The sequence below is a fragment of the Aquila chrysaetos genome, chromosome 6 (assembly GCF_900496995.4).
Source record: "Aquila chrysaetos chrysaetos chromosome 6, bAquChr1.4, whole genome shotgun sequence".
Classification (NCBI taxonomy): domain Eukaryota; kingdom Metazoa; phylum Chordata; class Aves; order Accipitriformes; family Accipitridae; genus Aquila; species Aquila chrysaetos.
The window spans coordinates 37,336,187-37,361,325 of record NC_044009.1 but is presented as its reverse complement, the minus strand read 5'-3'; the positions used below and the strand labels follow the sequence as shown (position 1 = coordinate 37,361,325).

General features: G+C 37.3%; 1 protein-coding gene across 2 annotated transcripts in view; it reads left to right on the top strand.

Moving 5' to 3' along the window:
* Positions 1-18,435, top strand: part of XRCC5 (X-ray repair cross complementing 5) — a 56,519-nt gene extending 38,084 nt beyond the window's left edge. Inside the window, exons 16-21 of one of the 2 annotated variants that reach the window (XM_030018182.2) lie at positions 656-725; positions 8,396-8,505; positions 9,035-9,131; positions 11,136-11,203; positions 16,023-16,094; positions 16,902-18,435. In XM_030018182.2, coding sequence (XP_029874042.1) covers positions 656-725; positions 8,396-8,505; positions 9,035-9,131; positions 11,136-11,203; positions 16,023-16,094; positions 16,902-16,916 — 432 coding nt within the window. In that variant the 3' untranslated portion in view covers positions 16,917-18,435. Of the gene's footprint in view, positions 1-171; positions 537-655; positions 726-8,395; positions 8,506-9,034; positions 9,132-11,135; positions 11,204-16,022; positions 16,095-16,901 lie in introns of those variants that run through there. The other variant, XM_041124392.1, reaches the window with a different exon arrangement.
* Positions 18,436-25,139: the final 6,704 nt, after the last annotated feature.

Below are 25,139 nucleotides of genomic sequence, written 5' to 3'. Positions count from 1 at the left end.
ATAAAAATTTCAAATAAACTTAGGAGAATTTTGATTCCTGAAAGGAAATTTTAAGCAATGTAATTTTTTTTTTTTCTAAACTTACTGCATCCGTTTTTCAGTAAGTGTTTATTTATATTTGACCTGGTTTTAGTTCCTTTGTAAGGTTTCTGCACCTGTATGCCTATTTAGAGCTTCAGCTTTAAGATATCAGACTGGACCAGAAAGGGTAGATGAATTGAGTGCAAGCTTTTAATTTTGAGCTTCCTATTGGAGTGGCAAGCCAATGATTCTGTACCCACATGCCTGGGAGCTCCCATTCCTCATTAAGCGTCTGTCAAGATTAGTGAGAGGTCTGTGCTACAGAAAGTCTCAAAGCTGAACTAGCAGATAACCTGAATTACTGTGCTTCTGACCTCTAAACCCCAGAGAACATGGTTGGCTTAACAGTGCAGCATAGTAAGTTCATCTTGCTCATGTCATAACTAACCTTTGTTAGGAGTACTGCACATTAACACACATTGCAAGACTTGCATTTTATGAGTCTGCATGCAGAGAAGTGTAGAGCTTCTGTTTCCATTTTAAAATAAACAGAAACTTAAAGATTTTTGTTGCCTTGCAAGAAGAAAGAGATGGATATTGGCAGATGATTGTATCATTTTTGGACCTTTTGTAGGTTGGTAGCGTTAACCCAGCAGAAGATTTCCGAATTCTGGTGAGGCAGAAAAACGCTGACTTCAAAGACGGTAAATGACTTTCATCTATCTTAATTATATTTACTAGCATCTTCAGGGTTCAGTAAATGCAATCCGTTTGTCTAAACATAAGTTTCTAGTGCTATGTGAGATGCTCTGGAGTTTACTGCTTAGCTTCTAGTGCCACTCAGCAAAGAAAGGTGTCACTCGATTCCCGTGTCAATATTTGCCTTCCCCATTTGAAAGTCTCAGATATCCATGTTTGTGTAAGATGGCACTAGACAGCTACATTGAGGCATCTGAGCAACTCCTCAGGTGTTTTTAACAGAAGATCCCTTGGTACTGACTGCGTCATTCAAACTGGGTATCAGCTTTCATCTAGCTTCACAGGATCTTTCTGTGTTGGCTGCATGTGGTGTGAGAAACTTGTCTTCTGCAGTCTACTTACTCTGTTCCATGAAGAAATAAGAATCTGATGCCTGAGATTTAAATCATGCAAAGAACATTTCTTACTGCTTGTGGTAAGCAAAATAAAGGTGAATTTAGGGTGTAAAGAGCAGGTAGTATGTGACTCTTAAAGATGAGATGAAGCTCTTTGTGCACTGAATCTATTCTCAGTGTACAGCAAAACAGGGTTTTGATGCAGAGGCGAGGAAGAATACAAAGCACAGGTCAGCCACTGTCTTGCACGCCATAAGTCTGAAAATGCAATGGAATTATCATTTGTTTGTATGGTATCTCCCTACTGGAATAGCTCTACAGAGAACTATGTAATCCAAAGGTATCTTAAAAAGAATGCACAAGATGGATGGGGTCCTTTTTTCTTTTAAAGGGTGATTTGAAGGTTGTGGCAAGATAAACCTCATCTGCCGAATAGCCACTAATGTAACATTTCTTTTCAAAGAAAAAGATTTGCAGAGATGCTGAGGTGAGGTGCTAGGTATTTCAACATGGCTATTGGTCCTTTTAGACATAGTTCAAGGAGGGTGTTGAGTGGTATATTGATTTGTGATACAGTCTGTTAAAGCCTACTTAGCTATTTCTCTCCAGAATTTCCAGCTCTATAAGCTACCTAGCCAGCTTTTTACATGGATTTTGCATTAGATGCAGAAGAAATTGTTTATTGAAAAACTATTTGGAATTGTGTTCTCAAATCTCAGCTATATTAAGATGCAGTAAAAAAACATTGTACAATATATTAGAATACAGAAACTGTGAAACAGTTGACTACTTCGTTACGGTAATTAATTTTATCATGTAGGAAAGCTTTAAGGCACAAACAAGTATAGTGATTACCCTTGAAGATGGTTTAACTAAAGAGAGCTTAAATATGTCCACTTGGTAGCTGTGCTGGAGATAACTGCAGTACATGTTTGGATGGCTTCTGAAATTTTCAGCAATCTGCGTTTATTTTTTGTGTGATTTGCTCTGTAATTATAAGGGGTAGTTAGACAGAATGTAGCGCAGTCACCCATTTAAAGGAGAGATAGAAGCCACTATAAATAAAAACATGCTCTGCATATTACTTTTTTCTTCTGCATAATCCTTTTTCTGCTTTAGAGCCTTTTAGGTAGCTTAATACAGAAAACATTACAGGCATGTTTTTAATGGCTTGCTGTATTGCATTCTGGTTATGTAAATAGTAAATTCTACCTTAAAACTATTCAGTGATTCTAAGGGGTTTTTTTAGTATAATTTTATATCATATTTAATGATGAAACTTTTTTTTTTTCCTCCTCTGCTAGAACATGTGAAATGTAAAAAGTCTTTGCAGGAAACAATAATCTGTGGCATTCAAATAGTTTATTGGGGAAAAAAAAATAAATTACATTTTATGTGTGAGGATACAGACAGGAGAACTACTAGGTTGCATTCTGTTTTGCTTCTTTCTTGTATAAAAAGAGCATCCAGTGTAGTCTTCCAAACTGAACAGAGCCTACATTCTCATTTTAAAACAAAATAGCAACAGAGTCCCTCCACAGGGAGGAGAAAGACCTTTCAACTGTTTGATTGGGGGTGGGTTTTTTTGGTAGATAGAGAAGTTGTAGCAGTAGGAAGAGTTGTACTTTAAATACTGACAGTACAGTGGCTTTTTGATTAAGCTGCAGGTTAATGGCACACATCCCCTTCAGTCCACAGCAAGTCTCTCACCAAAATTGTAAAGTTATCAATACCAAAGTATGGCAAGAGGAATTTTTTTTTTTTTCCCCACCAAACAGCTTGTAGGAAGTCCTAATTGTTTATTTACCATTGAAAATGAGTACCAATGCATCTCCTGCAGTGGCCTCACTGGGATTTGATGATCTGGGTTTGTGCTATTCATAGGAGAAGCCTAAGTGCAAGTTAGACACCCTGTGTCTGATACTGCATCCCACAGTGGACCAGAGCAGAAGAAACGACACATTCACTCTGAGAACCGGGTCACTAATGTATAAATACATATTTTTAGAAAATCTAAGAGTTTCAAATTGGCAAGGGTCTTAGGGATAGGTTTTCTGAGACTAGCAGCTCAATTCCTGAAACAGTAATCAACTTTGGTTTTAATTGACATCTGTGTAGTTTACTACAGTAGGGACCCACTTATGGCTTATGTGATGAGTTGTGTGTGATGGTGTCAGCTTGCTGGTTAATGTTGATTGCTCATGTAACTAGTATTGTGTTTCCCCACCAGATATCTTTACTTTCTTATTTGCATTCATGGCCAGGGAGATGTCATTTTATGCAGGTCTTATTTTGAGCAGGTTACAAGTGCACAGTCATCATGAAGAGCAGTCTTCTGATAACAGCTTCTGACATTTTTGTCAATGAATGCAAATAAAATAGATTAGTTTGCCTGAGTAGAATCTAATTGTTACTCCCAAGGGTGTATAATGAGTTTCTTCATTGCTGTGGCTGCAAAGATTCTCAAATGCAGTGAGTGCTTGCCATCTTTATAATGCCAAAGGAGTAGCCACATGACTACCAGTTCATTCTGTTGGACTATTTACAGGTTTCCATCCATGTCTGCATTTCGGGAGAGCAGAAGGTGTCTGATATGCTGTGTTGTATTTTCATAGGCTTCTGTAGAAGATAGGATGTCTTAATGGGGAGTAAAAAAAGATATTGACACATGCATAGTGTTTTCTTTGGTTTGTAAATTTTCTGGGCAAGTTTATAGGCTGGATTTCATTGCATCTTACAGGACTCCTACCCGAGAACATGATGTCTGAAGTCCTATAGTTGAAAGAGCTTTTTTTTATTTTACTGATTGTCAGCAAAGAGAGAAATCTGCAATGACAACTGTACAGTTTATGGACATAAGAAAAAATGTCCATAGACAAATTGTACCAAACTGTCATTTTTATATTTATAACAAGTTTGTTAATATTTTTATTCCTAGGCATTTCTAGAAAAATAAAGTTAAAAGAGTCAGTAATTGCATGTATAGATTTCAGCAAATATTCCATTGTGCCTGAGGTGTCACACTTTTCCCATGGCTTGTAGATAGCTTCTTAAGTAAAATGTAAAACACTGGTTTTGCACTGGATGCTTTGTATGCATAAAAGAATTGTGTATAAGAGATTTGCAGTGGGAATTCATTAGGCAGTTGCAACAAGAATGATATTTTATTGCAAGATTTTCTGTAGAAATGTGTATAGTTAACTACCTTTTTAGACCTAAGATAGTTTTTTAAAAAACTGGTATTTACTTTCAGTTTTTGTTAGCATATGTCTTTGCAGTTCATCTGCGTTTTTATCTTACTGGATGTTTTTGTGTATTTCGGAGACTGTTCATGCTCTACTGCTAGGTAGGCCAAATGCAATGGCTGGTTTGATGAAAATGATTCAGTCATTAGAAGAGTATTTGCAAACCAAATACTTGAGTATATAAAATCACTTTGAAGTTTTCTGTACGTCTGCTTCACAGAGAAGATGAAGCCAGATTTGTCTTTGAAGGGCATAGCGATCGGGTGAGACGCAAAGCTCTGAGTTGCAACAAACAGAATTTGAATTAGATGTTATGGGGAAAAAAAATAATAAAAATCACGATTGTGGTAGTCAAACACAGAAAGAGGGGCCCAGAGAACTTGGAGACTCTCCATCTTTGGAGCTACTCGGAACTCAAGTCCGTGGAGCAGTGAGCCACCTAATCCACAGTGACCCTGGTTTGAGCGGGGATTTGGGCCATATGTCCTTCAGACATCCAGCCTAAATTATTCTGATCCATACCCACAGGCCATTTGGAGGCACCATTTCAAAATTGAACAGCACCTCATAGGACACTGCAGCAGTTCAGCAGTCTTGATCTTCAAATTCTTATTTCTTGGCTTAAAAATGAAGGAAATCCTTAAAAATTAGGACACTTTTCAGTTTAAAATCTTTCTTCTTTTCAGTTACAAAAAGATCATACCTACAGAGCAGTAGTTTAAAATTAATTATCACGTGGTTTAACTGATTTGTCAGTGACTCTTACTTTAAGCGCTGTCCATGAATACAAATCATTACCACCACCAGTGATAAATCAAAAGATTGATAATAGCAGGATTCTTCTGTCTACAGAAGGAACTATTTTTTTAACCTGATTAATTTTTTTAAGGGAGGAAAAAAAACACCAAGGAATTGAACTTGGACTATAATACAGTTTTAGCTACTATTATTCTGTAATCATGTTGGCACAGTAATCCAGAACAAGGACTGAACTGAACAAACATGAAAATATAACTACACTTTTGTACTGTAACTATTCAGAGATAACAAGTTAATATAATTGTTCACGGCATATTTCACAAGAAATAACAGCACTGGTGAATGTATTTTAGAGTAGGGAATGTATCTGAATGCCAGTGTGGAAGGGGTTACATTCTGTTAGAACTAAAAGATGTTCTCTTCAGAGATTTTTTTTTTTTTTTTTTTTTGCCTGTTCTCCAGCCTTTAATCACTATATTTTGTTATCTAACCATTCAGGTACAGTAAAAGGAGGAAGCAGAAGATTAAAATTTCTTGGGATGTTCTGCAGAACATGCTGGAATTCCAGTTTATGCAAAATGTAGAAGTTTGTTAGTTTACTTCCTTAAATGTGTGTGTGGTATGAGGGAACTTGGGAGAGAAGAAAAAAAGTTGTTGTTACACAGTAGTAGCTACACAGTAGTAGCCTGTCAGTTTGTAACTCCAGGACCTGCTCTTCAAAACCCCAGTGCCTGAGATTTGTCTGGGACATATCAGAGTTAATGCTGATATTCCCAGCTTAGTTAAATAGACACCTTTATGCAGAACGTACCTTTCTCCAAAACCAGGGAGATCTATTTTTTGCAGCACCCAAAACCAAAGATTCATACTAATGGAAAGGCAGGTAATGGGCAGCAGGAAATAAACAAAGTTCTCAGACCTACAAGTGTAAAGGAACGGAGTCCACTTTGGAGAACTTCCAGTTATAATCCTTATCTACCGTCTCTGGTATTGTCTTTGGCCCCCTGATGTAATTTGGTAGTCTAATCAAAACACAAGAATTTTATCTATTTTAGATTCATCAGTCATTGGCCTATCATTTAAGGGAGACCCAATGGACAGACCCAACTTTAGCCAAGCTGTTTCAAGATGTTAGAAGAATCTGACTTAAAATATTGTTGCCATGTAACCTGTTCCTTGCATATATTATGGTCTTTCAGTGCCTAGTAAAACGTTGAAGAGTTTTTTTGGTTCCCTACAACAGATTTCAAAAGGAGGCAGCTCACAGTCAGTAGCAAGAAAAAGTCTTTTCTTCTGATGCCTGCCAGTGCAATCAAATGGAAAGGGATTTTTAAAAAAATTAAATGCAAAAGAAGTAGACTGTCTGATAATTTCAAACAGTATGCTGGAATCATTCTGACAATAAAGACTTTTATTGCACCCTCGTAGTGCCTGGGGTTTTAATTTAACACATCAATGAAAAGGCAGCATTTAAAAAAAACGCCACCACCACTGAAAACACCAGCAGGACTTGCTTTTATTAGTGCAATTCATAAGAAATTAGAACATTTAATGAGAAAATCGTTAACCATGAAAAAAATGGACTGACTTAACTTGGAGAGCTTAAGTAGTGAGTCTTAAATTTAGTTTGTCAGCTACTGGTAAAATAAATAGAGTGAGCTGATCCCTTCTGGAGCAGTAGGCACTTCAGCACATTTTCTTCTGTGATAGGTGCTGTTGGACAGAACCATTACACACCTCCTTTTCTAGAAACTCCGTAGAGTCAAAAGCTAGTGGGAGAATATCAGACATGTCTCATTTCACTCTTCAGAGATGCTGTCCCTCAGATTCAGTTGAATTAGGCCTCTTATAGAACATAAATATAACAGCTAGCACTGCGTATGCTTACAGTGAGCAGAGTGGAATACAGTAGTTAAACATGTCTGCTTCTTGGTGTATTCGTTTATCCTTGTCTCTTCCATCACTCTGGCAGATGATTTTCTATGTTGTTTCTGTGGCTGAAATACTTGCAGTGACGTCTATGCCCGTAACATCTGAATATAAGAAGGGCTATAGGTCAGACTAAAGGTTCTGCTAATCCAGTAACCTGTCTTTAACAGTACAAGAACAGGACAGGCAGATGCTGTGACTTGCCCAGAATGCTTTCCTGCAGTTTCTTCCTCAATGGCAACATCATCTTTAATCTCCCTTGATAGAGTTCCTCTTTTAAGAATTCTAAGAATTTGTTCAAGTATTTTTTTTAAGCTGTTCAAACTTCTAGCATCCCACAGCAGCCTGTGGTAAAGAGGTTAACTGGTTCTGTTTGAAGAGGTACTTCTTTTTTCATTTGCTCTTAACACAATTCTTTGCTCTTGTTTTGAGAGAGGTAGTGGACTATCACTCCCTATTCATCCTTTTCACAATGCTTCTGAGTTTATAGATCACTGCTGTATCCTCCTCATGCTTGTCTTTTCCCAGGCTGAGGTGTCTGCCAGATGGTAAAATCAGACAGTTCCTCACCTGTAATTAAACATAAAGAAAATAAAGTACTAAAATCCAGCAGAATTTAGTTGGGCTTGCAGAGCTCTTGGTGACGTTTTCCACTTGTCATGTTTGCAGTGTTTTATAGCTACCTACCTTTTAGGAGCTCAACAGTGAGGATGAAACTGGTGTTCCCCTTCTTGTTGGTACAAGTCTCATTGTTTGCCTCTGCTTTTCTCTGTCAGGCATGCACAGTTTTTAACACTTATCTTCATAATCATAAACAGCATTGCCCAGCTGAAAAATCATCAAACTACCTGTACAGAGACAAGATATACTGTAATGTCAACAACAAGGTAGTCTTTTAACTGCAATCACCCTACAGATGTTGTTTTGGCATTATTACACCTTCATTGTAAATTTAACGCTTTTATTGAAATATGCATGTATTTCAAAGGATGCTTAGGGGGGGTATGCTTGCATTGTAGAACATAACCTCCCTCAGCTTTAGGATCCCAAATGTTCTGGTTTTACTTTCTATCAAGCAAGCTAGGCCAGTGCTTTTTTTCTTGGCTTTCAGGGAAAGACTTTTGCCTTGGCCATGCTTGGGTTTCTTCCTAGTATATCTAGCTTTTCCAGAAAGGCTGAAGTAATTGTCAGTAGCTTAGATAACAATTATCAACTTGAGTAGCTTCAGGTGGTGTAGGTATGATTAACTCTTTAGATGCCTGTGGAATAGAAAGATGTAAAGGAAAAATTTTTTTTTGCCTTGCAAGTGTGCATTCTTTGATTTATTTATTTCTTCTTGTCTTTCAGTGAGTCAGCAGTTGATAAACCGCATTGATCAGTTCCTGGAAAATAAAGGTTCACAGTATTACATGAAAGGGATTAGCTGTATCAGAGTTTTCAGAGAGGAGGCCATGAAGGTAATGTTAATATGTGAAAACTCTCATCTCTTTCAAATTAAAGACATAATGAGACTGTTTGCTGTATTAGAAACTTGAGAATTTATTACTACAGCAAAAAGAATTGATTTGTAGATTAAAATCTGTTATGCTGTTTGAAAGTTTAGAAATATATTTGCATTTTATGTTTCTTTACTGGAATTCTTACTGGAATGGTGACTAGCTTCCCTGGTCTTATTTGCTGTTTTTTTGTTTTCTTTTAAACATAAAACCAGAAGGCCTATGACCTGATGCTTGTAAAAGAAATATAAGCAATCCTACAAATTTCTTCTTCAGTAAAGCTAGTTACAAGAAAGTCTTTCTAGCTTTCTGAAAGGCAGTTTTTGTGGCTCACCTTTCCTTAGAACTCTTGGTTTTAGTAGAGATAAAAACCAAAATCTGTAGTGACTTTTGTGTTCGCCATGTTAGATGACTTCATGAAGAATTAAGTTGGCAGTGCTCTTTAGTATTTTTAATATTTCTTGTTTATCATTGCTGTTATTTTTTTCAGCTGTTCAAGGTGCAGTGCTTTAATGATTTTCTGCAGGCCCTGAAATCAAAGGTGGAAGATAAAGCCTTAGCTGATTTCTGGGAGGTCCTGATACAAGGTATGATGGCATTTAAAAAAAAAACCGAAAAAAATTCTAGTTGTATTACCCATTATGTAAGAGAAAACTTAGTTAGCAATGGGACACTAACCCCAGAGCAGCATTTTGATATGGTTCATTCCTGCAGCCTGTTTAAAAAAATAAAAAAAACTTTCACGTTGCAGCTTCCTTTTTTGCACTAATAGTTTCATATCAGCAATATTCATAATGCCTTGCCAAGTCTTGTTGAAATGGTAAATTAATTGTGGAAGAAGAGAGACAAATTAAATGTTACAGGGTTGGGAGAAGAAGATACAAGTTCAGCTGAATTTCAAAATAAATGGAAAAAACTCATGCAGCAGAGATATAAAAAGATTCTTCCAAATTAAGCTTCAAAAAAGGCACAGATAGCATTGAAATATGTCACGGATCATTTTGTATTTAAGCAACCTGAAGGACAGAATATGTGGTAATATGACACCTACCTATGATTAAACTGAGAGATACAAGGCAGTGCAATTCTAAAAGTCATTCAGAGACTACGCAAGTGATAAATAAAGGAACGTTTTCACAAATACAAAACATGGTGGACTAAAAAAAATCTTTCACGTCATACTCTTGTTTTTAATTGGAACCAGTGCTAAGAAAATCTGTTAAATGTCCAGCTGTATCTCTTAAGGCTGCATGCTATAAAATGCAATTATATGCTTTTGTATAGCACCTTTCAAAATTATGAACTCCAGACACTCTGTAATGTCTACTTCATCCAACTGTTTCAAAATACAAGATGGGAATTTGTTTAGCAACCCAAAACAACAGCACAAGACAGCACTGAAAGAATATTATATTCAGTAGTATCATAGGGGACCTTCTCTGAAGAAATTTGAAGAAAGAAACCATCAGACTTTGAAAGTAGGAAACTTGGATCTTCCAAAGCCAGGCTAGAATAATTTTTAGTTTGTACAAGCCAGAGTTTTTGACAAACTGGAGTATATTTTTGAGAAAAAAAATAATTACAAATAAAAACAGGGTTGGTATTTTCATACAAAATAGATTATCTTCTTGTGAGAAGATGATAAAATCATGGTGCTTTATGCATAATCTAGCTGCTCTCACTAGGTAGATGAAATTGCTTTTCACTTGCTGCTACCAAAAGCAGAAGTCCTGTTTTCCCTGCTTCTTGTCACATGATCCATCCCCTCTTTTCTGTCAAATGTGGCATGCATTGGGCCTTGTCATGAGTGACTGCAATCACCAAAAGAGGATGGATGTGAGTTAATGAGTTAGCGGCTCAGGAGCGAGGCAGATTTGTTGGACAAGTTCACTTCTCATGAAACCCTGCCATGTAGTTCTATGGGCACATTAATGTGGCATTACACTTGTGCTGCTTCTGAAACCTTTATGAATCTACTGTTCTTTGCCCTCACACCCACAGCTTCTTTATTCAGGCACAAGCATTCGTGTAGCCAAGTGATGAGCTAGACTGGGGTAAAAAGTAATTGAGATTTTTTCTGGGGGAGGGGGTGTTGTGGGCAGGGGTGTCACTGTACAGGATGGTGGTGCTGGCACAATCAAGGAGCAAAGCAGGGGCAGGACCAGCACTTTGGTAGTCAGACTGCAGGTAGTCACAGCATAAGTGTTTTGTATGTTAGGAGTTAATTTTCCTAAGGACCTAAGAGCATGCTGTGAATGACTAAAAGTGTAATTTCTAATAGATTTTCAGCATTTCATCTGTGATCTATGATTTCAGTCTCTCATTAGTTTGATTGTCATAATATTAGCAGTTTCCTAAATGGATACTTCCACAAGCTTATGAATATGCTCATTAATTTATTTTTATATCATAGTTTATATCATAGTTGACTCATTTATGCAAGTCACATTTTGAGCAATATTTTTTTATTTTTGCTGGTGATGATGACACATTCAGAAGTTGGAATTTGGAAGACTTTTTTTCATTTCTAACATTAAGTGCATTTTTGGAAAGCCTTCTAATGATATTTTTATATGTCTTATTTTTTTTAGACAGAATTTCTTTGATCACTAAAGATGAAACAGAGGAAAGTTCGGTGACTACTGAAGAGGCTGAAAAGGTAACGTTTTTTTAATGAGAATCTATTTGTATAGAGTCCTTGTTGTGGAACAGAAGATACTTTCTTACGTGGGTAAATCTTTAGGTGAATGAAATAGGATCCATATGAAGGAAGAAGAGTGTTCTTTTGCCACACAACTGAAATTGCCTCAGTTCAGAACAAAAATAATTTGCTAGCATGTACCACAGCATTTTACTTTAATTGGTCTTTAGAAAGTAGCATGTATTGACATTGTTACCTGAAAATGTCCTCTACGAAGAATAGGAGCTTCAGGAACTCAGTGTAGTGGAACAACTATAGACTATTTATATATGCAGGATGACTATTTGAACTTCATAGAAAGAACTGTGATCTCATTGTTAGCACACAAGTTCAAAAATCAGGATACTTTTTTGTCTAAAGGTGTTGTGAACTTTAGCAATATAAAGTTATTATGGCTAGTTTTCACCATATATGAGACAGTATCAGTATTTTCCACTTTACGCAGTTCTTGTGGATTCATGCACATCATAGATGATGCTGGTAGTATTATTGGTGATCATATTAGATCCTTTTGGAAATGAAAGTTTTGGAGTATTTGCAGGTATTATTTCTACAGAAATATATCACTTCAGTAACTGCAGTGATGAAAGGAGGATGTCACAGTTACAAAGCAGTGAATTCGAACAGGCAGAATGGTGCCTTCTGTTTGAAAGCAAGCAGAATTCAGAGTTGCTGTCAAAAATTGTATTGGTGTGGAGAGGGTAAAACAGGCATTCTTGTATCAGGCTGCTAGCCATGATTTTAAATAGTTTAGGAGAAAGAAGGTCCTTGTATTACAGACCCCTGAAGGTAAACCCGTAGCTAAAATCACCAAGTACTTTGCAGAGAAGCAGCTTTTCTAAAAGATGCTACATTGATTTTTGCAACTTCCAGGCCTTACATTAGCAATAACCAGAAGGGGATGGAAGTAGGTTCTCCATGAGTGAATTAATGAGTGGATAAAAGGTTGTATTTTAGAAACTGCTTTTTTCATCTGTAACAATTTACCTCAAGGTGAAGAAGGCACAGAAATGTCATGAAAATGAAAAGCTAACAAACTAAGAGTCCATGTACATGTGCAGAGTACAAATGACAGAATATGATGGTTTTTTAGACATGAAGGATCTACTGGCTGTTTCTCATCACACATAATTGTATAGAGCAACTTTTTTCCCCAGTGGTGGTTTTAAAGAGTATCAGTTTTTGTTATATATTCCAAATGCTGTGAATTTACTTGGAAACTTCCGAAGACAATGGTTTTCTTGAGAACTTCGCTTTCTAGCTTGAAATTACCATTGATGCTGAAAATGTACTAATGCTGTGTGAAATAGCCACTATTCCTAAAGGAAATCTCTACTAGCCACGAAGACCTTACAGCATACTGTTGTCTTAACTGTGAGCTTGTGGTAGCTAAAAAATACTGGGCCTGCGTAGGAATGCAGCAGAAATTATGGAGTACCAAGGACTAGATTTACAGCTGCCAAGCTAAGCTGGATCAAAGCATTTGTAGGCTGACTTCAAAATTACTTTTCTGTTTAACGTCATCCTACAGTCAGCCAGGTGTTGCAATACAGGAAATTCTTTTGTGATTGATTGAAGGTCCTACCACAGCCATAACTTCCCTTTAAAATAGGGGAATAAGAGAGATTGCATGAAATCAGCTCTGCAACAGAGTTCTCTAACATGGCAGTTAACTTTCAGAATAAATGGGTTGCATCTTTTTGCTAACTAGGCAGTTGGCAGTCCCAGTTATTCACTAGATAACCACCTCCCCCCACGCTCTCCAGACCCAAACCGAGAACCCTGATTTGCCGTTGTCTGTTGAGGGTTCATATGACTTTTTACTTAAGAAACTGGAAGACTGTTTATTCTTGGAGTAAGATCTGCAGGAATAGAAAATTTTATCTTGAGGTTATGGGACTGACCTAAAATCTAATCCTCCTTCGTCCACTTAAACCCTACCACAGTTTTCCTGTGTGATACAAAGCCAGCATTTTCCTAGGTCTATAGTAGATTGCAAAAATGGTTCATTTGTTTTATATACTGAAGGTGATACACTTCACTAAAGGGTTATATTGCATCTTTTAAAATAACACAATAGAGTAAGATGCAAGTTTTCTTCACCTGTGTAATAGATCACCTGCAAGCATGTAGGTCAAGAGATTGGCTGTCAGTGTGGTCCTATGTGACACAAAAGCCTTTTCTCTTACGTGCAGATCGCTAGCTGATAGCAGTTTCAGGACTGTTTTGGATATAAGACTTCAGGTTTAGAGGGTTGCTGTTTGAAGGAGAAAGGAAAACTTACAAGGCCAATTATTAGAAAGGTAACATGTAAAAATTTTCTTTTTCTTTTTGGATGAGCTAGGTTATCCATGCATATTTTCTTATCACTGAGAAAAATGATTTTAGGTAGGGTTTTTTTTTCTGTAATAGTGGAGATACTCATTTTAGAGCATGATGATGATAGGTTAAAAGAGCAGAAGTGTCAAGTGCTTTTTCTGGTTGCTTTGGGGAAGATAATGGATTTCAGCACAACTATTATATGTAATTTGCTTTTGCATAAATGTAAAACGGGTTTTGGAAAAAAAACAACTTTGTTCAGCATTTGATGGAAACTTCAGGTTTCAGTTTTTTGCAAATCTTCATCATACATTTCTTTAGCTTTTAGCTTTCTTTACCTAATTTAGTGTGGGAAAGCTAATTTTGAAAACTTTGAAAAATGTGCTACTTTCAGAAATACCATTTGACTCTTAATTAACTGTGTAAAATGAAATTTGATCTGGCACAAAAAGCCTTTCAGAGCTGACAATGTCATTAGTTTTTAGTTTCATAGTTTGTGCTTTATATTACTACTAGATTGAGAACTTTTCCAGCAAAAAAAGATACACAGACGTATGGCATCTTGAAATTCTAATTCCTTCTGGCCCTGTCACCTTCTCTTTTTTTTTTTTTTTTCACAGCTACAATATCTGTATGATAAGTTGAATTCAGAATGTTAAAATTTGAGTGTTGTCTGTGGAGTAAGCTTTCTACATTCCTCTTGGATGTTGCCGATTAGGATGTAGGAAAGGCCTGAACTTTGGGTATTGAGACAACTAGGCAGAGGTTGTCTACATCCTCTGTGTTTGGTGTTAACCAAAAGCAATGTATTTGCTTTTCATCCTAGTGGATAACTGGTACTTTCCCACAAATGGGATGCAGCAGGTAACTTCTTAGTGTTTTACTCCTTGTCTAAAGCTGTCACTATTGCTCTAGAGAAGGATCAGAACACTTTATTTATGTAAAATAATATTTAAGCTTTTTACAGTACATGTGTATTGTCTCAGAGATTGGTGGTGCTCTGGTAGGGATCCCATGGCCTTTTACACAACCTCCTTGGCTGTTACAGTTGAAGTCCTCAGGTAAACAGTAGCTTACTTTCAAGAGCCAGCTGTTTGCACAAAAGAGTTACATAAACTCTAAGCAGGTATTTATAGCCTGTTTAATGTGGTTATTTTCTAACTAGCTGTTCTCTTTCATCATCTAGAGTTACAGCAAAGTTGTTTCTGAATTAAGGATGATGGAACTCAAAGTTATGGAATGTGGCTTTTCTTCCTCCTCAGTTTTCACAGCCATCTTTTTATCTGGGGCAGGCTTGTTCCCGGCTCTGTATACTTGTTCTGGTACATTTTAATAAGAAAAAGAAAATTTATGATTTTATAGTAAGGATATTTGTAAAGGGACCGTAACTAAAACTTGTAGACAACTGGATACTTTTTAAGTAAGAGTCAAATATTTGTATTTTTTTTTCTATCTTTCTAGCTAAATTTTTTTTTTCCACTATGTTAGGCTAAGAGAAAAGTCATTCAGAGGTGGTTGTACTCCCGATATTGTCTGTATGTTTGATTTCATTTGTTATAGTATCTGAGCAACTTACCTTTATCTTCTGTTTATGGATGCCATGCTTTAAGTGAAGGGCGTATGGTAAGTTGTATCAGCAGCTATGGCAATAGAATTTTACATAATGAATTTTCTATTTTTAAAGACTGGCATTCTAACCATCTTGCATGTTTGAAGTTTTTTTTTAAATTCATGTCTTTGTTCATTTGTTAAATGTTAATGGAATTAAATGGGAAACTTCTAAGTTCCACACAGAACTAGAATATCATACTTAAGAAATTTGCTAAACAAGCCATTGGTCAGCTTACGTATGTATTCATACCAGGGGGGAGCAATTTGCTGTCCTTTAGCATTTTGTATCTACACACAGTATTACTTTAAAAATTATCTTTTTTAAGAACATAAACATGGCCATATTGTAATGAACAAAATGTCCATCTAGCCCAGAATCCCATGTTTGACAGTGGACAATAACAGATGGGTAGGGAAAAGTGTACAGTCCCAGGCTCCAGCCACTGATGTCTCAAGTACTTTCTGTGCTTGAGGTTGTTTCTGTGGACTTAGTAGACTTCGAAAGATTTCTTTTCTATGAACTTTGCCCATCTCCCTGTGAGACTAGGGACTAATATTTGCAGCATCCTTATTAGAGGGTGTTCTACAGCTTAACCACATGTTGTCTGAAGAACCATATCCTTTTGTTTGTTTTTCAACACACTTCACCATAAAATCCTTTAAAAGCAAGTCTTATGAAATTTCCTGTAGTTTAAGATTATTTTTCAGGGTGAAAACCAGAACAAAATTCCTTCATAATTTTTAATTATAGGTGGATTTGTTTTGATATACAAAGGAGACATTCTGTTAATTTAATATTAAGGGTCTGAGTTTTGTCAGTATCATATACATACATTTGTATTTTCAGTTCTTGGCTCCGAAAGAAAAGAAAAATGAAACTCTGCCTCCCGCAGATGAAGGTGGTGATGTTGATGACTTGGTGAGTACTGTAAAGACATGATGTGGCTTTAGAATTAAACTGTAACTGAAAGGTGCAGTGAGAGAGAGAGAGTGCTGCTTAAAGCAGTAGATTAGAGTGCATGGCTTAGAAAACACCTTAGGAATTGAGTCAGAAAAGAGCCACATGGAATTACTTATTTGCTGTTGTAAAACATAACCAGGTGTGTAATTTAATGATGGCAAATACTGTTATGTAGTAACACAGGTGTTTACATAGGTTAAACATGTCCTCTAGTGTGTTTCAAAGGAGCCAGTGAGGCTGCTCATTTGATAGCAGATTGTTATAATTTACTATAATAGCATTTAACAAAGCTTGTAGATCTAGAACAGCTATTTATGTGGGTTGAAAACTAAAAATAATTTTAAAAAACATGTTTTAATCTTCTCAGTTAACCTTCTCTATATAAGCTTACTGAAATTCAAGAATTTCAAGAGGGTTTTTAATAAATATTTTAGCCATTTTTTACAGGCTGAGTCATTACAAATCTGTCTCCAAGGCTTAAGCTGATGGTGTAGATAGTTTTAAAGAAGCTTCAATAGCAGGCAGATTTCTACTTTTGGACTATACTTTTTTAAATCTATAAATTGCACATATGATTATGTGAAGATGAGATTTTTAGGTTTGTTTTTGTACTTTATAGCAGCTTAGTATTAAGTTTTGTGCAGTCCATTTCTGTTACACGATAAGAATTTCTGAATTTTTTTTTGTTTTCTGAGCGCTAAACACATGTAAGAAATAACTTGAATTCAATGCTGCTTTTTCCAAATCTGTTTCTTCTGTTTGCAGCTGGACATGATGTGACTGGGCGATATATGGTGACTATACAAGCAAAGTTTTGAAAGAGATCTCCCTGTGAGATGGGGCACAGAACAGGATGCTAATGGGAAGACAGAATATCCATCTTTATTTTCTTGAATGAGAGCAGAAGTCCAAGAGACATTTCCAGTTGGTATAAATGTCATCCGACTTTTCAAAACTAGAACAGAAGATTGAAATAATCTGAATGATACCATTGTGATGATACCATTAAAGCATCTCTTTTTTTTTTTTTTTTCTTTAGCACACTGAATCTAGCTTATCCTTGGTATTGCTTTCAGCTAAACACTACTAAATTTAATGAGAATCTGCACTGGTATCTGAAATTCTTGTTACATTGCCTGGGAAGGAATACAGAAATGTCACAGTGAGGTTACCATGTAATGCTGAATCTTTAGTGGAGGTAACTCCATAGTGTTATTGTTACAGAAGGGAAAAAGTCTCTATTTTCATGCTTTTTTCCTATTAAAAAAACAGAGCAAAAAACCCCACAAAGGCTTATGGGAAAAAATTCTAGGCCAGGGAGTCACAAAGTAATAGTTTGAAATACACAACAGAATCAAAGCACACAGCAAAGCCAAGTGTGCTGATTTTGCCATACTGTACCCAAATCAGTAATTATGGTCATCTCTGTGCTACAGGTTCTCTATCCTGTCAGGTCAGCAGCAGCTCAACAGTCTCTGCCCTTTTCTATTATACATTTTGCTGTTTCATATGCTGGGATTTCTGATTTTTTTTAGACTTTTAACTAGTATGGTTACTGTAGATACTCCTGGTGCTAAAAGGATGAATGAATCAGTTGTATCCCCATTTCATACACTGCAGGTAACTGCTAACACAGAGCAGAAGAATCCATGAAAGCGGTACACTGACACCTGTGATAGATAACTGATAATAGTGAACATTGGTAACCAAAATGGACTACTGTCTACACAGAGCAATCCAAAGTAGTCAAATACTGCCTAGAAAGAGATACTCAAATTTGATTACAGATCTGGAGAGACACTAATGACACCTTCACAGATGTTTTTTTGTTACAACCAGATTCATCCCTGTAAAAGCTGTTCTTTCATTATTGCAAATGTATAAACATACTGTGCAAAATGGTATTAAGATTATAAAAGAGAAAAAAAATCATGAGCTGTAGTTAAAAATATTTCGGAATATCTGCACTTTATACTGAACAACGGCTCCGGTATGGGAAATAGCAATTGCTTTTTGCCCCTACCTCCCTACACAGCAACCTGCTCTTACATCCTATCCTGACTGAGTTCATGCAGACTTTGAAAGGGTTTCTCAAATGCAGATGGCAGGGAGTAAATGATCTTTCCAGAGCTTTAGAGCATTTGTGTCACCAGAAGATATCTTTCTGAACTGTAAATAAGAAAAATGTGGTCAGTCCATTGTTTTGAATGTCTTTTAAGGCCAATTTATAGAGTATAACACTGGCTGGGTTTTTTTTACATTTTATTAATTTGTTTGATTAATAAAATATTTAAAAATTTGCTTTTGTCTTCTTCAGAACCATGTCTGCTAAAATCAGATGATTAACTACTTATGCAGTACCTAAGAGAGACTATCAAAACCCCCTTTTCTGGGCATACAGTGTAAACACTGAATATCAAAATCCCTCTACAGAAGCCAAGTGTAATTACTTGTTCTGTTCTTTACAAACTCTAAACTTCACAACACCCCAATGAAATAATTTTTACCATTTTGCAGAGATTATGAGAAGTCTTGGTCAAGACCGGAAAGGATATAGAATTACTTTGCAAATCAAAACAAGGATTAGGGCTTTCTGTTTCTTTTGAACCAGTTGACCACATTTTTAGAGAGTATTACTTCCATCAAGCAATAAACATTTAGTTCATGGAGTATTATTTCATAGATCTTCTTGTTACCTCTACAGCATATTTAGGCTCAGTATGGTAACTGAGTTGCTAGTACTGAAGAGGGGAATGAGAATTTATGACTCATAGTTAAAACAAGTGAAAACAAATTCTTAGAAGGCAAGCAAAGTGTCTTTCATGCTGCCTAGCCTTCTGAGTATCAGTCATAAGAAGCTGTGATATGTCTTACTGAGAGTCTATCAAATAGCAATCTGATTTTACACTTGTTCTTTGGCAAAGGGCCAGCTTTCAGGTTCTTATTAAATGACTGGAAGAAATCTTTCACTTAGTCTAAGCTCACGTTTTCAGTTATAAAGTCTGACCTAGTTACTAATTACATTGAGGATACTTGTTCTGAATTGCAATACTGGCCAGTCTTCAGAAGCAATAGAGCAGTTAGTCATCTACTCCAAAAGCAGACATGCAGGAAACACCATGCAAATTTGTTTTCTTGCAAGCAGCAGAACATCCCTTGTCCTGTACTTCATAGCCAGAGAAATTATCAAAGTGTCTAAAAAAAGAAAAGATAATGGCTGTGGTTTTGTTATATGTTACTGAATTCCACCCCGGCCCGGAAGGAAAGCCTCTCTGGAAAGTTCTTTAGGTGCTAATAACATGGGACAGTAACCTTGGTTAGCCTTGTTTGACAAGAGATCAAAGCTTATGATTGTTCTTTCTGTTAATCTACTGTTCTGATACCTCTTTAACTCATTGGGCAGTAGTATCAGTCAGCTTTGATGGAGAAGCAGTGATTTCAGCATTATGTTTTAAAAGATTTTTGTGAAAGTTGATGCTGGGAAGAGGTGAAAGTGAAAGGAATTAATAGTTCGGCCTTTTTTCCCTCTTTGGCTGGCCTGGCAGCTGAGAGTACCAGCCAGCAGGCTAATCATGTCACATCAGCAATATCATGTGTTGCCTAGTCTGCAGGTTCTCTTCCTCAACTAGAAGAGGAATGTGGAGTTAGAACAGATATTTTGTAGTGTAGACTTTCGGAGGTGGAAAGTATCCAGGGATATTAAACCAGGAAGAGTAATTAATATGGGAGGGAGCTGGGGCCATAGCATGAAACTGTGAATACTCCACAGAAAGGACAAAATACTGGTTTGGGGAGCCATAGAGGAAGAAAGAGGCTCTTCCAGTAACAATGTACCAGGAATCTGTAAGTAACCAGGCTATATCAGTTCTGCTAATGAATTTAGTTGCTCTGTCACTGAGTAGTGAGGTCTGCTGAGTCTAATGCAGTTCTCAAGTCTTGTCTCATTCATTTTTGTACTCAGAAACCCAATTTGTGCTCTCGGACAGTTGTGAAAATGTCATGGAAGTAGTGGAAGATAACTTCCAAAATGTTACATAATTGAAGACTTGTGATTTGTGTGATACTAGATTGGCTTGAAATGAATTGTCAGGTCAACAGCATGGTGTCAACATGTTTGGCGAATTCTGGAAGCAAGGTGCCATCTCTGTCCTTATGATGTGGCATAAAAGTATGATACATACCATCAAAACACTTCTAATGCAAGGAGATCTGTTCTGCTGCACTGTGGTTTCTTAGTTGCCAGGGTAGATTTTCTTCTTGCTAACTTTCCTGATATTTTGTTTTTGGCAGAATTGTCTGTTTGGTGTTGGGGCAGGGTCTTTGGAATTAGAAAATGAGGAAGGAAATTCAGAGTCATCTGTGGAAGACTAGAAGAAGTTATTTAGGTTGCGAATTCTGCAGACAGGGTCCATCTCTGTACTCTGCATTTGCACGTTGCTTAGCGTAGCAGATCCTGCTCTTAGGATGAGGTTGCTGGCCACTACCATGAGTCAGATGATATAAGGTAAGGGAGGAGTTCCTTCGTGATCTCACTTGGGTTGGGGGTAATCTGGAAAGAGAAGAGGAAGAGGAGGGCTTACATTTTGTTAAGCTGGGAAATATGCTGGTAGATATTGCTGTTGTGCTTATAAGCAATAGGGTTGTTTTGGTTTTGTTCCACACTCCCCCAACCCCCCAGTGAAATAAGCCGTTAACTTTAGCTGTTGGTTTGATAGAGAAAAACTCATTTCCACCAAACTTTCAGCTTTGCTTCCTTTTCCCTTCTGTCTTCATTCTTCTTCTCTTGGTACTAGTACAGCATTAGACGCATAATGGAGCGCAGTGCGTGGCAGCATTAACAAGAATAAGTATCAGATGTAGAAAACCTCCAAGTTTTCTCATCCCTCTTTTGAGATGCAGGTTACAAAGATTATTTAAAAAAAAACCTGTTCCCAGCACTAGCAGGGGGCTGGAGGCCCACCCAGGCCTGTGTTTCTAAATTCTTTGAAGAACTACTGCATAAAAAAAGAACAGCTTGCTTTGTAAGCCTCACCACTGGAAAGGTGCTAGTAAATGAAGACAGCAAGAGGTTACTTGTCTTTCTAGGTGGTGGAGTTTATGCATATAGCATTTCTGTGCACTGTTTTGAAGGCAGCTTTGGGAGAAGCTCTGCACCAGTTTGGACTCTTCTTGTAATTACTGAACCTGAAAATTTTAGAGCAATAGATTACCACATACTAAGGAAAATCAAGGAAATGAGAATAGATGTAAGGTTTTCTTTTGTAATACTGTCATAATCTGATATGAAGAACTAAAATAGATATATTAAAAAAGTCAAGGCTGTGATTTTTAACGTCTCTTACCTTTCCCAAAGGATGAAAACCCACACTGAACACTGCATAAAAATTTGGCATAGAGGCAGAGATGCTCTTTACTGTACAAGAAAATTACTTGGAAAACATTTGAACGCATCTTAGTTTAGCTTAGTTTGACCATATTTTTCCATGCAGCAAGTTTTGATAAGTGGAAAGATTAGGGTCCCCTTCAACCCCCCGCCCTTTTACTGTTTTGGAATAGAACTTACATTTATGAAAATAAAACAAGAACTACAAAACCTGCCCCTTCTTCTAGTTTTTACAGACCAGACATGATTTTAGTGCATCTGTGAGCTGAGTGCCTTAAAATAGGCCCTTCACTCATCTGACTTTCTGCACATACTTACTGTAGTTCAGTGATTTAAGCTGGACAGAAATTAATCTGCTGCCTCTTCCCAATAACTTTGTGAAGTCAGCATGCCTAAGACACAGTGAAATGAATCTTGTTCCTTCTGATGCCTCACCAGTACAATTCTCAGCTATTGACCATCAAAAGCACTTCTTTTACCAGCAGCCTGAAGTACTCACAGTACTTTTTGCTGTTACCAAATCATGAATTATTTCACAACACTAAAAAGTACTTAAATTTGGTCATACATATATTTACTGGTGCACTAATTCTTAGGACCCCTCTATATGCACCAAGTCAGCTGTACGGAGTCCTATGAGAGTTTGGGAAGACTATGAAGGAACGGTAGGTTGGCTGTAGAAATGTATTTAATGTTGCTTTCGATGTATCAAACCAAAGGATTGTTTTTCTTCCTTATTTTTACTGAGTTCCAACCTTGTCTCATCCTTTCTTCCTATTTTGATGTGCAATAATAGGCAGTAATAGCTGTCATTTCCTTTTCCTCCAGAAGGGAGTGAATCTTGCGGCTTTCAAGATATTAACAGAAAACAGAAATACCTCCAATGTAGGGTATAACGAGAAACATTTTCTATCTGCTGTCTGAGACAATGCATAAAGGGAGCACAAGCCCCTGAGGAGACCAACTGTGGTGCAGATATTTTTGTCTGAAGCATTTGGATCAGGCATAATGCTAGGTAAAGTAAGGTAAAATAACTGTAGTACCTGGTTATTGAAGTTTTATATGGCTTGGATGTATGAGAATTCCTTCTCCAGCCTGCTAATGTGAGTAGTCAAATGACAAATACTCTCTCCCCACAGTGAGGTACATCCACAATGTGAAGAAATGGCATATAGTCCCTGTACCATGTTGGCTTTTTACAAGAGTTATAGCAGCTGTATCAGAATGCTTAGGGACCCTTTGCTTACTAAAAAAGCGGGGGGGAGAATTTTTTTCTTTAGTTCCAAGCAGGCCAGCATGGAAAGCCCTGAACTGAATGGGTAAGAGTCAGCCAACAGCTTTTCCCTGTGGTCCCTTAACACTGTGCGTGAATCCCATGTGAATTTCATCTTCTAGCCCTCAGCCTTGCTGAATGTTCAGGTGCTGTCACTTCTCTGCCTACAAAGGATAAAAAATGGGTCAGCAAAGGTGAGATGAGAAATAATAAGACCTTTGTTTGGTGATTTGTGATGTAGGTTCTTCACCCGTACTCCTTGTGAACTTTCAGCAGTTACCAACCATAGTATCTCCATGTTTCAGTTTGGCCCCAAGGTTTAGAAGGCTGTATGCTCTCCAGGAAGAGCATAGCATGAGCCATATTGATCCACCTTTCACAAAACTGTGCTGGGTAGTGTACAAATTTGTGTATCATCTGAATCCTACCTTCAGGTAACATTCTGATCATCTAGAAGCTAAACTTGCTGATTCACTTCATTTTCTTGTGGGGGAATTTATCAAAGATAACATCAGCCAGCAGGTATATCCTTTTTCTCCCTGAGGAAAAGGAGTAAAGGAGACAAATGGTTTGGGGGAGGAGAACGTTTTTGGTGATATGGAAATTGCGTATGTTTAATGAACTTGCTTCTGTCTTATGTTCTGCCACTTGAAGTTCCAGAACTATCAGTGTGTTCTGTAGCTTATTAAACCATAGTTTATCTGGTATGGGTTGTGCTTTGCAGACAGTAACATTATCTTTAAAGGCATGTAGTTACTGCAGAAATGTCTTGAAGAGCTGGAGATAGGGAAGGTTTCTGTCTTCAGTATTTGCTAGCAAACAAGGAAAACTTGAGGACAGCTGCACTTACAAGGACCACAGATATCACCAACCTGGTTGGATTTGTTGCACATTGTTTGTAAGGGGTCTGTGGCTCTATGAAAAGGGATGATTCAAAACTTTGTGAGGTCTGGTGGTCAGGCTTCTTGGGAGATAAAGGTGGTACTCTAGATGAGGTATGTTCTATAACAGGTGGAATCTCTCGGTGATGTACTAATACTAAGTCAACCTGTAAGTTAAAGAATCAGAGAAACGGGCTGTGTCCCCCCATAGCTTCATAAAAATTTTTTCATTGTCTTATTTCATAAGAAAGTAAGAGAGCTAATCTTCTGGTTCACTAGTGGAGGACAGCAACAGTAGGGTTTTATTCCTAGCTCTGCTGAAGACTCATTTGGGGCCACTCATTCAATCTCTCTGCTTCTTGATTATCCTCTGTTTGCAATTGAGGAAAGTTGTTGACTCATGGTGTCTCACAGAGAAAGCAGTTGAAAGACTTTTGAGGGACTTTGGTTGGATGAGACTTCATATAGAGAGGGTATGTGAGTGCAAAAGTTTTATGGAAAAAGATTTGGAGGGGGGGAGTAAATGAAGACAAAAAGCAAGTTATTGTGATGCTCCCTGGGACATGAGGAGAACATGATCAGTAGTCTTAAGGAGAAAGTGGAGCAGTGGGAATTCCATTAAGTGTCTCACAGGCAGCAGGAATATGTGAAAGGCAGACATTAAACAGACAAAGACCGAGGTATCCTGGAGAAATGGACAATCAGTTATTCCACTTAATGACTTTGAAAAGCAAGGAGAGGAAACAGATGAGGTTTCAAAGCTTATTATTGGAAAGAACAGCCCTTCTATATCTCTTTTCACAATCCAGAAAGAATGAGCTGTTTTACATAATGAACATTTACTTACTGTTCTCCCAGACACACACACACTGACCTATTTAAAAATGCAAATGGTCATAAAGTTCCCTTCAGGCAGCAGTGACAAAATCAATGTGGAAGGAATAGGGTTAGTCCAGCAATACAATATGTAATCGGGTTGTAGCTTGTCTGCGAGAGATTTCTCTGCAGTCATCAGGAGATGGGAGCAATAGAGGCTTTAGCATTTGAATGACTCACAGCTCGAGGTTTACACATGAGATTGCATATAATCCCCATTAACCCAAAGCTGATGATGACTCAGATGTAAGAACTGCAGCGAGACAGAGGTTGTGAAAAAGAACAAACATGGAGAGAGAAAAACACACAGGAATGACCTTTTCCTACAACAGCTCACTGTAACTTGAAACACAACAAGAGCAATACATACCCAAGGGGACCACTGGAAATCAAGGGAAACAAATCATTGCATATATGTTACAGAGTGAGTGTGTGCTGGAAGGCAGGACCAGCTTCACCTTCTGGACAGCTGTATTATTCTTCAAGGGAAGATTACTCTGCATAATCTAGTTCTTCGTGGAAGAGCTGTGGGCAGTTTCAGAGATTTACTGTGCAGTAAAGAGAATTGAAAGGCAAATCACAGCTACATG